The sequence below is a fragment of the Artemia sp. Qi Xiang Cuo genome, chromosome 13, assembly GCF_049724085.1.
Source record: "Artemia sp. Qi Xiang Cuo chromosome 13, ASM4972408v1, whole genome shotgun sequence".
Lineage (NCBI taxonomy): Eukaryota > Metazoa > Arthropoda > Branchiopoda > Anostraca > Artemiidae > Artemia > Artemia sp. Qi Xiang Cuo.
The window spans coordinates 4511014-4526298 of NC_142806.1; the positions used below are offsets into that span (position 1 = coordinate 4511014).

The following is a 15285-nucleotide window of genomic DNA, read 5'->3' on the forward strand; positions in this document are numbered from 1 at the left end:
ACAACAACAACAAAAAATAATACATTGTACCCACATCGATCTTTACTATAAAAATGTCAAGCCTTCCAATCACTTTCGACTATCAAAAAGGGCACTAGGCCTTTCGATTTCCATTCGAATGAGCACTTTTGGAAACGACAACGCTTTCTATAAACACCTTATATGTCCCCAGGGCATAAATTACAACCCATACCCTGAGGTCATTTTCAAAGACCTAATTTCAAGAACTTTCTACTACGTTGAACAACATTACTATCTGAAAATTTTCATCGGATGTGTTTCAAGGAATGGTAGGCGTCAGAGGGGGGTTAGTTACGCTCCAATCACTTTCGACTATTACAAAGGGCACTAGCCCTCTCAAATTCGGATTGAATGAGACCCTTTTGAAGTTTTACGACAACTCTATCTATAAAATCTTATATGCCCCCAGGGCATAAACTACAACCTTTGCCCTTGGGGCTCTTGGGGGTTTGTTATCCTTAAATACATAATTTCCAGAACTTTCAACCATGTTGAACAAAATGGCTATCTCTAAACTTTGATTGAATGTTTTTGGGGAAATGATGATTGTAAGAGTGGGATTAAATACTCTCTACTCACTTTCGACTATTAAAAATGGCAATTTCAATTTCCAATCAAATGAGAGCTTTTTGAAATTTATATAACAACTTTCGATTTAAACTTAAATGCCCCTAGGGCATAACTTACAACCCTTGCACTGAGGGCTCTGAGGGGGTTATCATCCTAAAAGACCTAATTTCCAGAACTTTCAACTACGTTGAACAACATGGATATCTCAAAATTTTGATTGGATGTGTTTGGGAAAATGGTGGGTGTAAGAGGGGCGTTAGTCCCTATCCAATCACTTTCAACTATTAAAAAAGGCACTAGCCCTTTCAATTTCCAATTCAATGAGCCCTTTTGAAGTTTCTATGACAACACTTTCAATAAAAACTTCATATGCCCCCAGGGCATACCTTACAACCCTTGCCCTGAGGGCTGTGGGGGGAGGGGTTGTCATCCTTAAAGACGTAATTTCCAGAACTTTCAACTACGTTGAATAAAATGGCTATCAATAAATTTTGATTGGATGTGTTTGGGGAAAAGGTGGGCGTGAGAGGGGGGTTAGTTACCCTCAAATCACTTTTGACTATTAAAAAGGGTACTAGCCCTTTGAATTTCCAATCGAATTATTCCTTTTTCAAGTCTCTACGACAAAGATTTTAATAAAAACCTTATATGCCCCCAGGGCATAACTTATAATCCTTGCACTGAGGGTTGTGGGGGAGTTTCTTGGGAAAAGGTGGGTGTGAGAGGGGGTTAGTTGCCCTCAGATCACTTTCAACTATTAAAAAAGGTACTAGCCCTTTGAATTTCAAATCGAATAAGCCCTTTTTCAAGTTTTTACGACAAAGATTTCAATAAAAACCTTATCTCTATGTGTATCTATGTATAGTATCTCTATGTGTGTGTCGTCTATGTGTGTGTCGTCTCTGTTATTGTGTCGTCTCTGTGTGTGTGTCATTTCTGTGTCTTTGTAACGTCTCTGTGTGTGTTTCGTCTCTGTGCGTGTCGTCTCTGTGTGTTTGTCGTCTCTGTGTGTGTGTGTCGTCTGTGTTTGTTTGTGTCGTCTCTGTGTGTGTGTGACGTCTGTGTGTGTGTGTTGTCTCTGTGTGTTTGTCGCCTGTATGTGTGTGTCGTCTCTGTGTGTTTGTCGTCTCTACGTGTGTGTCGTTTATGTGTGTTTGTCGTCTCTGGTTTATGTCAGGTGAGGTCAGGGGGGCTAGTTGCCCTCAAATCACTTTCGACTATTAAAAAGGGTATTAGCCCTTTGAATTTCAAATTGAATGAGCCCTTTTTCAAGTTTCTATCACAAAAACTTCAATAAAAACCCTATATTCCCCCAGGCCATAACTTATAATCCTGGGCGTGGGGGGGCTAGTTGCCCTCCAATCACTTTCGACTATTAAAAAGGGCACTAGCTCTTTGAATTTTCAATCGAATGAGCATTTTTTGAAGTTTCTGCGACAACGCCTTCTATAAAAACCTTATATGCCCCCAGGGCATAACTTACAACCCTTGCCCTGAGGGTGGTGGGGAGTGTCCTCCTCAAAAATATATTTTCTATCTGCAAATCAGCTACGCTGAACAAAATTACTATCTCAAAATTTTGATTGGATCTGTTTGGGGGAACTATGGGCGTGGGGGGGCTACTTGCCCTCCAATCACTTTCGACTATTAAAAAGGGTACTAGCCCTTTGAATTTCCAATCGAATGAGTCTCTTTTGAAGTTTCTACGACAACGCCTTCTATAAAAACCTTATATGCCCCCAGGGCATAACTTAAAACCCTTGCCCAGAGGGTTATGGGGGAGTGTCCTCCTCAAAAACAGATTTTCTATCTGGAAATCAACTACGCGGAACAAAATGGTTATCTCAAGATTTTGAATGGATGTGTTTGGGGGAATGGTGGGCGTAGGGGGGGGGGGCTAGTTGCCCTCCAATCACTTTCGACGATTGAAAAGGGCACTAGCCAATCCAATTTCCAATCGAATGAGCCCTTTTCGAAGTTTCTACGACAACTCCTTCGATACGAAGTGCCCGGGTATAGAGAAAAAAAAAAAAAAACACATTGTGCCCACATCATTCTTTACTTAGGCAGCGCTAGCGCGCTGCCTATGATACGGTCAGTCAGCCGGGTATCCAGAACAATCCTTAAGCAATTTCTCTGGAAAACATCTAGCAAATCTTCATCCGCTTTTCTGAGCGCCCATGCTTCAGAGCCATACTTGACCACTGTCATCACTGTAGCTTCTAATATTCTAGTCTTGGTTTGCAGACTTATCTTCCTATTCTTCTAAACTTTTTTTTAACTGTGAGAAAACACCCTGAGTCTTGGCTATTCTACTTTTGACATCTTCACTACTATTAAAGTGAAATTTGATTCATTGATTTTTCAAGAGTAAAATTATATATATTATCTCCAGTAAACTGAAAATGTTTTTCGGGCCTTGGGACGGCTTAGGGATTTTGAGTTTGAATTATTTTAATTTCTGTTTGTTTTGAGGGTGAATCGAGTAATTATAGTACTTTTTATACGGTTTGGGTTTCACTTATTTATCGATGCTGATTTGTGGTAGTTTCACGCTTTGTAGATTAATTGATTTTATTTTTCTCATTTTTTGTTTAATGGAGTTCTTTACTTTTCTTTGAAAAACTTTTTTTGTGGAAAAAGTTTTTTAATTAATTACTTTTTAAATGAGTTCCCTCTTGATATTGTAAGGCAAATGGTTCAATGCAACCACTCATGGAGAAAAAAGTACCCACGAGAAAACATAAAAATCTATCGTTTTTGTAGATAGAGGCTTGAAGATCTGTACTGGGTGCTCTGATGTACTGAATGTGACGGCCTGGTCATAGTTGCAGCGATTGCTAAAATCTTTTTTTTTAATCTTTGTGTTGTTTTATTTGTTCTGTGTTTGCTTCAGTAAAATAAACTCATCAAGTGATTCAGGCACTTCGATTTTGGTCCTCAGAAAGACTCATTGCAAGAAGTCAAGCATATTTCTTTTCCAATAAAGCCGTCAATTACTCTGTTCACCATTGCATTAAACTCTATATAATCTGTTAGACTTAAAATTATCCATAAAGAAATATTCAAGAAGTTAAAACAGTTATTCATATTCATTTTTATCCTTTTTAAACGATATTAGGATCCAGTCTAATTGTATTTATTTCTTTTCAAGGTCAGTAAACGTGGATTGTGGTTCTTTCTTTGCTTCTGCGCAGAGATCTGCACTGTAAACAGTCTAGAAGGAGGTACTTCTTTGAAAAAACATTATATAAACTATCCTAATCCAAAGTACCTGCCTGTTGCACATCTCCGGCCAGCAGGACCTCCTATATTCTATCCGCCGTCCATTCAAAACCAGCGTACTCTGAAACAATTCATACCCTCTCTCAAGAACAAGCACAAGAAGTTAAACGGATATCCCCAAAACTCATATCCCAGTCATGGAGGGGTAAATCAGTATCCAGCACGACCAAATGGATACTCACCTTTACCTCAAGCACCCCAACCACATAAGTTACTACCACCTATTCGAGCAACATATAACACAATTCCAAATATTGCTACAAATCAGCGACCCCAATTCAAAAAAATACCTTTTCAGCAGAAAATCCCGAATAAATTAATAAATCATCAAAATACTGGCTACTTACCTTCAATCCCCAAAGCCCCTATTATCTCGAATGTTTATCCTGCAAGACGTCCTGAAAAAGCGCATGGATCTTATGACTACAGTCAAGGAACACTGTCATTGCCACCAGCCGTTTCTACTCCAGGATCTGGTTACCAATATGGTGGAATAAATGTTAACCTTCTTGCAGAGGGAGGGGGAGGATACGGAATTCTCCAGCCAGAAAGTGGTGGAGCATATGGAGGTACGTATGCTAATAGTCTCCCACAAAAGATGAACAGTTATGGTAATTTGGTGCCAAATAGTATATCTAATCTAACAAAAGTGTTGCCGCAAAGTGGAGCTTATGGGAGTCCAGCTATTGCAAGTACTGCTGGATATGTTTATTTTCCACAGCAGTCCAAGACTTTGAAATTCCTGCCACAAAATTATCATACTGCAAATGCTCAAAATGTAGTGCATCATTCACTTAAGCTAGGGCAGAATATTCACTACCCCATGGTAAACCAAGTTATACCAAAACCTGGAAAACAACCTGCTCAAGATATTCCTGTTTTAACTGGAAATTATCCAATTCATTTTCCCGTAGTTTTTAGAGACGATTTTGAGCACAAGAAAAACAAGCCTCCGTGACGTCACAAAACGAATTGAACATTGCCGAACGAATATGTAGTGATTGTGGTTTTTGTATCCAACGAATTTTTTTTGTCATTGCAACTTGTAGATGAGTTTGGGCTTGACTCTTCATTTTTTCACCATCATCAATAATTGCAATATGGCTGAAATAAACTTTGGAAATATAAACTTAAACTTTATGGAAAATAAAAAGAGGAAATTCAACGTCTTATTGAAAAATTATTGATTTTCAATATTTAAACACAAGATCTTTCTTTGATCACACTAGTTCTTTAATAAATCTGTTTAGCCATCAAAAATGGGGTGGGGAAAATGCTGTGCTTTTTTTCTTTTTTCTTTTTGTTTTTTGTTTATCCTTTCTCAGAATTAAACTCTGGCGTACGTGACTTGCTGCTGTGGAGGAATGCTAAAAATATTCCTCTTTTAACTGAAAAATATCCGATTGGTATCCCCATAGTTTTTTAGATGATTTTGAGCGCAAGAAAAACAAGCCTCCGTAACGTCACAAAACGGTTGAACACTGCCGAAGGAATATGTAGTGATTGTGTTGGTATTTTTTGTTGTTGTTGTTTTTTTTTTTTTGTCTTCAATGAATATTTTTTGTCAGTGCCACGTGTGGATCAGTTTCGGTTCAACTTTTCATTTCTTCACCATCGTCAATAAGAAATGTCTAAGTTAAGCTTTGTGAGAAAAAATTGCATTTATAGCAAATAATAAGAAGTTCAGCATTCTATTTAAAAATGACTGAATTTCCAATTTTTAAAAGAAAACTCTTTTTGATCGAACGAGTTATTAATGAATGTTGAGTAGTCATCAAAAACGATGTCAGGAAATGGCACTGGTCACAGTTAGTCTCTGCAATGGCGCTAAATTAGGATCTGTTAGAATCTGCTAAATTAGAATCCATCGGCTGATTTTATGCTTCCCAAATGTTTAGTTGTTGCATCACCTCTGCTTAATGTTTGATTTGTTTTTTTTTTGTATTTTTTTAACTTGGTTTTTAATAAAAGATTTATTGTTGTTTTTTCTGTTTCTTCTTCTTTTATAGCGCTGTTCTGGTTTTTTGCAAAGTGCAAAACTGTTTTTTGCAAAATTTTGCAAAGTGGGCACAACTGCTCTCGTTACGACTGTTCAAAATATTGTTACTTCAGTAATTTCTTAGATATAGCTGTCTTTCTATTTACACTTGAAAATGAAGTGAAAACATAATAACGAACAAAAGTTTTTATTAAGACTTTTTTTTTAGACTTTCGAAAACCTTTTTCTTCTAGAACATTGTTTAAAGTTTGCAAATTTATTTTTCTGGTATGGTTCGTACGTGTTCAAATAAAAGTTTAATGAGAAGGGTTTTGGTACTAAGCTATATTTTTTGCTACTTTCTAAATTTTGTTGATTAACTATAATAGCATTTTTTGTCCTAGATCTAAGAGCAATGAAATAGAATTGTCCTTTGCCAACCATGGGTTATCTGTGATTATTTTTCTCGATTAAGTGTCTTCCCATTTACAATCAACATAGAATAAAAATATTATAAAGGTACAAATTTAATTACCACAGTTAATATTCACTGTCTTAACTAAATTTCAGCAGATAATATTTTCTTATATTCTGATTTATAAATATTTTTTCACTCTAATTATTATATTATGCTTACTTTTCCTATCTGATCAGGTATGCCTACCTGACTACCCTGAGCAACTTCAAAACTGTTCCAATCAAGATTGCAACTACTGTTCATACGACGACTACTTCTGCCACCGCTACTTCACTCCCTATTAGTCCCTTCCAGACTGCTAACAACACCACTTATTCTGACTAGAACTATTCCTGCAATAAATACTCCTAAAATGATAATTTTACCACAACTGCTGCTATCAGGTTTCTATACTATTAGTTTCCATTAATATCTATTATTCATAAAGCTTATATCAATATATATATGTAAAATATTTATTAAAAACAAACAGAAACTACCTGAAATAAAACATATTTTTTCCCGAAAAAGCGTTTATTAGGCAGGAATTAATATTAATGAAGAAATAAATTATAAAACAAACTGAAGTTAGAACGAACGATGAGGTCAAACTTAAAACAAACAGAAATAGTCAAGAAAAGTTGGATGTTGCCGTCACCTTAAAACACCTCCCCCCCCCCAAGGATATTCAAGTGTTATTTGCTTTATATTAAAAAGTCATAAGGTTGATTAAATCGAAAATCTGTTTTGCCATTAGATATTTTTAATATTTTTAAGAAGATCTTATTTAAAAGATAGGAAGAAGAGAGAAAATTAAAAGTCTTTCTCTATAGTGAAACTAAATTAGGTATAACAACGTTCTTTCCTGGGAAACTGTTTTTTTTTTTTTTTTTTTTTTTTTTTTTTTTTTTTTTTTGCATATCTTCAGCTTGTATGGGAAAATGCATGAATATGAGGCTGCTTCTCCTCCACTCTCATAGCTGTAATGTAGACTAAGAATTAGGAGGGCGCTTTCCGTCTTTAAGAACTACTAGGCTAGTAAAAATGGTGAAGTATTGGCAAAAACTGTAAGTATAAAGAAGCACCGGTTAATGAAGGAAGTAATGGCGGAGTCTGCTAGACGGAAGATGAAGTTTGTGGATGGGGCAATTTTGAGTTCGGATGAAATGTTAAGTGAATAGGATGGGGATTTCGGAAGGGGTAGGGAAGTTGAATAGGTGTCTAAATAGGTACATTCAATTACAGTTAATTAGAAAATTCAGTTTTGGGTGTTCCAGATCCAAGCGGCTGTCTGTCTTGGTTTGTATTTTTGGGTTAAAGAGGCCTGGTGAGAGGAGGTATAACTCAGAGATAGGCTAACTAGGAATGATATTAATTGGGTAATCTCTTGTATTGGAAGATGTATTGAATGTTGAGTGAATGGGATAGGGGTTTCAGTAGGGGTAAGGAAGGTGAACAGGTATCTAAATAGGTAGGCTACATTCAATTACAGTTAATTAGAAAATTCAGTTTTGAGTATTCTAGATCCGAACGTCTGACTATATTGGCTTCCATTCTAGGGTAAAACAGGCACGGTGAGAGGAGGTATAACTTAGAACTGAGTTGTCTAGAAATTATATCAAATGGGTGATATTTTGTAAAAGAAGGGTTAGAATGAAGAGTAGTCTATACATCTGTCCGATGTGTGGAGAGCGAGAGGAAAATTTGTTGCATTTTCTGGGGAAAGTGTGAAGGGTTAAGGGATTTTATAAAGTTAGCTATTGGAGTGGGTGAGAAGGACATTGATGATAAAGTAATTGATGAAAATTGATGATAATGATGTGTTTTATTAGCAATAGGAATCTGGTGCAGCTTATTTGTGTGGGCCCGACCCACCGTGAGGGTGTTATTTCGGTTATTTTGCTATTTCATATGATAATCTTGTTTATATTAGTGTATATGAATGGTGTTTTTCTTCTTTTAATCATTTTGTTATGTTGTTTAATTGCTCAATCCTCGTGCCGGTGTGGCGTTGAGAGCGTCGTCAGCCTTTTATGTGAAGAGAGGTCAGCAGCAAAGGCCTCTGCATCAGACAGCAAAGTTCCAGCCTATTCCAGGAATTTCTCGAGACTGTCATTCAACCGGAACTTGGGTCTTCTTTTTGGACGTTTCTAGCCACTATGATTGATTCGAAGTTGTACAGAATCCGAGCTTGGATGTTGGAAGACAGTTGCAAAAAATGCCGGGACCTGCAAAGTGTCCGCTGGGCAACCTGGTGTAGCAAGGGCGACTGAGAAGTCGTACTTCGTTGGCAGTCATCTTTGACAAAGTCTGTCCATCGGGTTCCCTCATTTGTCCGAAGCCATTTAGATTGAAGAATGTCGAAATGGCACTGGACAGCTGCAGTTAGAGGCCAAGTTTCAGCTTTGTACAACCGGATCGAACAGACTGCTGCAAGGATCTTCATTTTGATGACTCCTTTGATTATTGGATTCTTCTTAACATGTCTCAGTCTACCGAAGACAGCAGAAGCATTGGCCGCAAGGGCAACAGCTCGACGGTCGATGCAGCCATGCGATGATATAACAGAACCAAGGTAAATGAAATGGCCAACCACTTCGACTTGGTTACTGGAGATAAAATAATTAAAATTGTCGGTGTCAGACTTTTGCTGTACTACCATGACTTTCACCTTCCTCCAGTTAATGGGTAGTCCGGTCCTAGCACCTATTTTCAGAAGCGTCTTCAGAGCCATGAGCAGCTGTGACTCGGAATTGGCAACTAGTACTATGTCATCAGCAAATTCCCAATAAGTGAAAACTATATCCCCGTGCTTGAGTAAGAAGCTCAGCTTCCAGGTCGTGCAAGTCAGAACATGATTTATAATACAGTTAAATAGCTCAGGAGCAACTGAGCTACCTTGCCTGACTCCGCTTCTTGTTAGAAAGAACGCGCTGCAACTACCGTCCACTTGTGCACAGCTCTCGGTCTCTTGATACATTGTCTTGATCAAGCGGACATATTCTGATGGGAGGCCGGTATTAGAAAGGATATTCCTTACAAAATCTTGATCAACAGAGTCAAATGCTGCCTTGAAATCAACAGAAGCAATGAAAGAGTGTTGGTGGAACCCGTTCACCTTCTCGATGATTTGACTGATGGAGAATATCTGCTCTGCCGTTGATCGACCTGGCACACAACCAGCCTGCTCTACTCTGCAGTATTGTCGGAAGTGTGCAAACCTTCGCTCCAACAAAACCATAGAAAAGAGCTTGCCTGATGCTCAGAGGAGTGTTATCCCTCTAAAGTTCTTGCACTCCTTCTCGGAACCTCTTCTCTTCCACAGTATTAAAATCGTTCCTGTATGCCAGTTTTTCGGGAAGATCTCCGAGTTCTATACTGCATTGAATAGTTTTTGAAGCCAGGGTAGGATAGTGCCGCCACCATTCTTGAGCAGCTCCGCGGAGATTCCTCGGATGCCAAGAGCTTTGCAGTTTTTGAATTTCTTCACAGCATTTTGAATTTCTACTACTGAGAACGGTTTAATGTTAACATTAACGAGGTCATTATGGATCACAGAAGGGGGTAGCAGGAATTGCCACAGATCGAGATAGAGGGGATGCATTTAGCAGAGCTGAGAAGTGTTCATTCCACTTTGTAAGGCTGTCTACTATGTCTTCAAGGAGCATCCCGTCCGCCTATAGTACGTTTTCTATTGGTTAAGCATACTGGCCAGTGAGGTCACGCAAGTGTTTGTACGCTACTCCAATGTCCTTCCTCGAGGCAGCTTCTTGTAGCTCATCAGCTTTGGTGTCAACAAATGACTTGAGATCTCTAAGTGTCAGCTTATTCCTGACACCGTTGAGATGTCAATAGGTCTTCATGTCCCTCTGCAGACTGACCTGCCTTCGGATTGTAATGACGTCCACAGCCTCTTGTGACAGTCATTTCTTTTTGACGTGAACTTGCCAGCCAAGAGTTGTTATAGCTGCATTGCTTACTTCAGTTTTAAACGAGTCCCACATGACTTCAATATCTGAGAGCTGGGACAGGCTTTCAAAACGGTTTTTTATCCCAACTGCGTACGGCTCTTTGATCGCAGGAGTATCAATCCTGCGGAGACTAAGCGTTGAAATACGCTTTTCAGCCTTTAGGGAGCTCAACTTCAGACGAATTTTCGCAGCTACAAGTCATGATCAGTATCACCACGAAAAGAGCGGCAATTAGAAACTGACGACCTCCATTGCCGAGAGTAGGGCGCCGTCATTACTACACCAAGTATACAGGTGAATTCGAGGTATTTCGAAAACTGTACTGGAGATAACAAGCTGATGAGCACTGCAAATCTGAAGCAGACGATTTCCAATGTCATTAATTATGTCTGGGGTAAAACGCCCCAGGACGTCTTTCCATATGCCTGTAGAATCACAAGCGGTAGTGTAGGCAGAAGATATCAGTCGTTAGGATGGTCCTTAATATCCTAACGATAAACAAAATAACACCCTAACGGTAGGTTGGATTGTTAGGATGGACCCTATCAAACGTTAAGTTAGTCAACTTAGTTAAAAGAAGCTTTACAAGAAATTTCTTTATTAACGTTTATTTTTGCTAGGAATCAAATTTTTACTATTATTCCATGTGACTGCAGCCCCCATATCCACGGCAATTGATTTCGCAGCCCCCATTTCATGCCTGCTTAATTTGTACTTTAATGCCTGAAGTATGTCCTAGTAAAAGTAGATTATAGTAACCTTAAAGTGTCACAAGAAGAAAGAAATGAAATAAGGCATTATATTTTCAAAATATTACGTTTCCAAATTGATATTTATCTTATTTCTCTACTAGTTTGCCGCTTAAGTAATAATGAGTGCAAACCTGATACAAGTAACGTAAAATCTACCCTTTGAGTTTAAGATTTACCGTTATCGTAAAAACATTTTACCCTGCCTAAGCCATGACTAATTCTAAAAAAGATAGTATACTCTACTTGAAGTTTATAGTATTTCGAGTACCTCTCAATAACCCTCCACGAAAACCTCATCCTGAGGATGCTTCAATTGGACGCTACCAAAGCTACCTTAGCCTAAAGCAGACTTTCAACAATTTTTTAAAACTACAAAAAAACTAAATTCCTTGTGGCTAGTCCCCAAAAATGCACCGGGAACCTGCGGGTGCACCACCAAAAATATTTCAGAAACCCACGACAGCAAACGGTTCGACGTGCCGCTATCATGGTTGATGTCAGCTGGTCACCGTGTATTTTTGGTGCCAAATAACTTTCTGAGATTTATTGGTGAACCAAGAGGAAAATATGAGGCAAAATTCACTATTTCTCATTCTTATGGTTATGAGGTTTTTAGGCACCAGGAGGAGATCCATTCACCCCTTTGAATTTCCTGAATCCTTGCACTGATTATTGGATGTTCCTAACTCTATTCAAAAAATATATGCAAGCTTATAACAATTAACGTGATGCTAGTAATAATGTTGTTTCTTTATAACTGTAAACTGTGGCTTCCAAAGCATGTGAACGGGGGTAATTAATAAGAGCATAAAATGAAACAGGGATATGCATTTGACGGCAATAGATTTCAATTTCTTAGAATCATAATCCATTGGATTATGTTCAAAGAGAACATGCTGAGCGTTTTTCAACATCCGATGGCAGTTTCTGCATGTGGGGGTGTGGTGGATTCCCTTTTTGAAAAAAAATTACATCAAGTAAAACATTTCTAGCTTTTAGCTTATAATAAAACATATTAAAATCCCTAGACTTGGAAAGAGGATGTGAAAAACCATTGTACAAAATATTTTTTCAAGCTCTAAAAACATCTCTGAAATTTATGGCTTGACCTTTCTTGGGGAAGAGATTTGTGCTGCCTGATTTTCAAAATTATATCCCATTTCATTATATTTTATTTCCTTATGGCTGAAGATGTGAAGAAATGCAATGGAAAGTCTGGAAGAAAACAGATAACCAATCTTTTGGCACATACCTTTTAGGTCATGCTCATGAGCATGGTAATTTATTTGGATTAGTTGATGAATTGATGAAAGGGAATATTAAAGAAACAGGACATTCCTTGAAGAGGTCTCCAGAGTGACTGAAGCATCCGATGCCGTATTATAGTCGCACTGCAAATAATTCAGCAAAAAGTACTGTGAATTACTGATACTGAATACTGATGAAGGGGGCAAAAAATTTTATTTAAAACTAATGGTACATAAATAAATTTAAATTCCTCACAAAATTTTTTTGAATTAACTCGTCCATTACGGATTTTTTTATTATCTTTCACTTGTTTACGGTCTTTGTACAATCATAGGTTTTTGAAACACTATTCACTAATGTTTAATTAACATTGCTTTCCTTTTGAAACCACAGCAATTTCTTTTGGTTCTTTGCCATGAATTGTTAAATTTTGTCAGGGTTTTCAACAGATACCTGAATCTACGTAAGTTGAGTTAAACATCTTTCCCAACCATGTCAAACAATCAAGCTGTTTAATCTTCTTAAGAATAATTTATCTTCTCTAGAATCATCAGTTCAGACTAATTTAGGAAGTGGCCTCAAAAAAATGATTCATTTTTAATCATTTCAGGAATCAATCCACTGTTGTGTAAACCTCTTTGTCACTTAAAATATCTTAAAAAACAGAGGCCAGAAAGATAGAAAAAAAAAGTTATTGTTTATTTTTGTTATTTGGCCCAGTTAATTCTAAAAATCTTATCCTAAAATGTAGCCTGGATCAATTTTAATGGCCACATGAGGCAGAAAATTCTTCAGAATCCAGCTTATGTTCTTGTTTCTATCTCTATTAGAAAACCTTGTACAATTTTCTTTTTTTTTTACGAATTTATTCTACTGCCATCTAGGATTTAAAATTTTATTGATTACTACGCAGCGGAAGAAATTGCGAAAAATGCCCACAATGAAGCGCCAGTCCCCATCTTTTATTTGCCTTTTTTAAAATAGGATTTCTTACTTTCTGAAGTAGCCTAGAGCATATAACCTATAAAGCTTTTATAAGTAAGGAGATTTTCACATTATTACTTATCTACTTTGGGCTTTCACTCAACTGCTTTAGTTAGGCTATTACAAAAATAAACCTATGCAAGTTTCATTAGCCTACCTCAGAGTTTTCTATGATAGTTTAGACTAGGGTACCTTACATTCTATAGCCTAGTTTATTGCAATTGATTTTCATCAATGACACTCAGTGAAGAGCATTCTCCTAGAAAGGAATGGTTTTAATTTTCAATTTGGCTAATGATGAAAATCATTGTATGCTTAGGCCTATAGCCTAAGCTGCAGTCTATTGAAGGTGGGACTAGGCAAGGGCTGACAAAAAGCTGTCCTGGTTAAATTCTAGTTTAGCTACTTTTTGCTATCTGAAAAAGGGGTTAGGGTAGGAAAATGAAACTTTTAGTAATGAATCCAGGGCCAAAAACATACTCTGGGAAGTTATTGCAAAGCTTCAATGTTAACCCTCTTCTGATTTCTAAGTCTTAAGAATTTGCCTACTTGACAGGTTTATAGGCTACTGGCAAAATTCTACTTTTGGCTATCTTGGAAAGGGATTAGGTTAGGGTAAAAAAAAAACAGTATCCAATTCAGTAAAATTATGTCAGACTAGCCTAAATCCCTCACATTTTGCTACCAAAGAGGAATTAAGAAGAGTTGTATGTATCAGAGAAAAGCTAATAATCTATGCTATACAGTAAGATGGTTTTTGTTTAAATTATTCAAGATCAAACACTTGAAATTATTAGTTTATCAACTTACCTACAAGGGTCATATTAACAGAAAGCTGATTTTTTTCTGATTCTAAAAATATAATTTTTATTACTCAATGTTTATTCTATGAATCATAAATATTTAATATAATTTTTCTTTTGAATTGCTTGTCAAAACAGAGACCACATTTTAAATTTATGCTGACTAATTTATTGGTGAAAATTTGACCAAGAAGGTGGAATTTATTGCCAAGCTACAGGTATTAATAATAATAATAATATAATGCAAAACAAATAGGCCACAGGGCCTCTAAAAAAATCTTTTAAATTGACAAAAATTATAGGCACTTTCACTGTAGTGTTTGTCCAGTTCCTGCTTGAACAAGTTTAATGAGTTGGCATTGATGACTTCAAAGGGGAGCTTGTTCCAGTGTTGTGTAACTTGGTTCTTGAATGCCCAACGGCTGATGTCCTTTTGGAACCTCTCCTCTTGAAGCTTGAGGTTGTGACCACAAAGGCTCGTGTGGCTGAAGCTGAGAACATTGGTAGCCTGGATGTTTTTGTAGACATCATACCAAAGCTTGTATACCTGAATGAGGTCTCCTTGGTGCAGTTGATAAGCTAGTGAAGGAAGTTTGAGCTTGCAGAGCCTATCTTTGTAAGGTAAATTTCTCAAAGTCAGACAGAACTTTGTTATTCATCTTTGAACTTTTTTGAGAGCTTTGATGTCTTTGTTGTAAAAGGGATGTGTAGTGCAATGACCATATTCAAGGATTGGCTGTACTAAAACATTGTAGAGAAGGCAAAGGGTCTTATCATTTCCAAAAGTGAAGTTGTGCCTTAAAACTCCTGTAACACAATTTGATTTCCCAATAATGCTGTTGTAGTGGGCCTGGAAGTTGAGGTTGCTGTCAATGACTACTCCCAAGTTGCACTCCTCCTGGCATGATGTGATCTGTAAGTCTCCTAGTCTTACCATATCCATTCATAGTGGATAGTAGGTTTCCTTATCGTTAGCTTGTGGTTTTTGTCGATATTGATTTCCATCAGCCAGTTGGACATCCAACTATTGAGCTTGTAAAGATCCTCTTGCAGAGATTGTGCATCGGCAGCTGTTTTAATTACTTTATACAGCTTGATGTTGTCTGCGTACAGTAGAATCTCTGAGTTGATACCTTCTACTTGATCATTGAGATACAGGTTAAATAAGCGAGGGCCAAGGACCAAGCCCTGGGAAACACTGCTGATTACCTCTACT

The 15285-nt window shown here is 37.4% G+C and overlaps 2 protein-coding genes across 3 annotated transcripts in view; both read left to right on the plus strand.

Annotated features, from left to right (window-relative positions):
• The window catches only part of LOC148944861 (uncharacterized), a 124478-nt gene extending 118657 nt beyond the window's left edge, over positions 1–5821 (plus strand). For both annotated transcript variants that reach the window (XM_089099159.1, XM_089099158.1), the window contains one exon: positions 3746–5821. In XM_089099159.1, coding sequence (XP_088955285.1) covers positions 3746–4834 — 1089 coding nt within the window. In that variant the 3' untranslated portion in view covers positions 4835–5821. The remainder of the gene's footprint in view (positions 1–3745) is intronic.
• Positions 5822–13220: 7399 nt separating this feature from the next.
• LOC148944862 (uncharacterized) overlaps positions 13221–15285 on the plus strand; it is a 63058-nt gene continuing 60993 nt past the window's right edge. The window contains exon 1 of the mRNA XM_089098802.1: positions 13221–13320. The gene's annotated coding sequence lies outside the window, so the exon portion shown is untranslated. The remainder of the gene's footprint in view (positions 13321–15285) is intronic.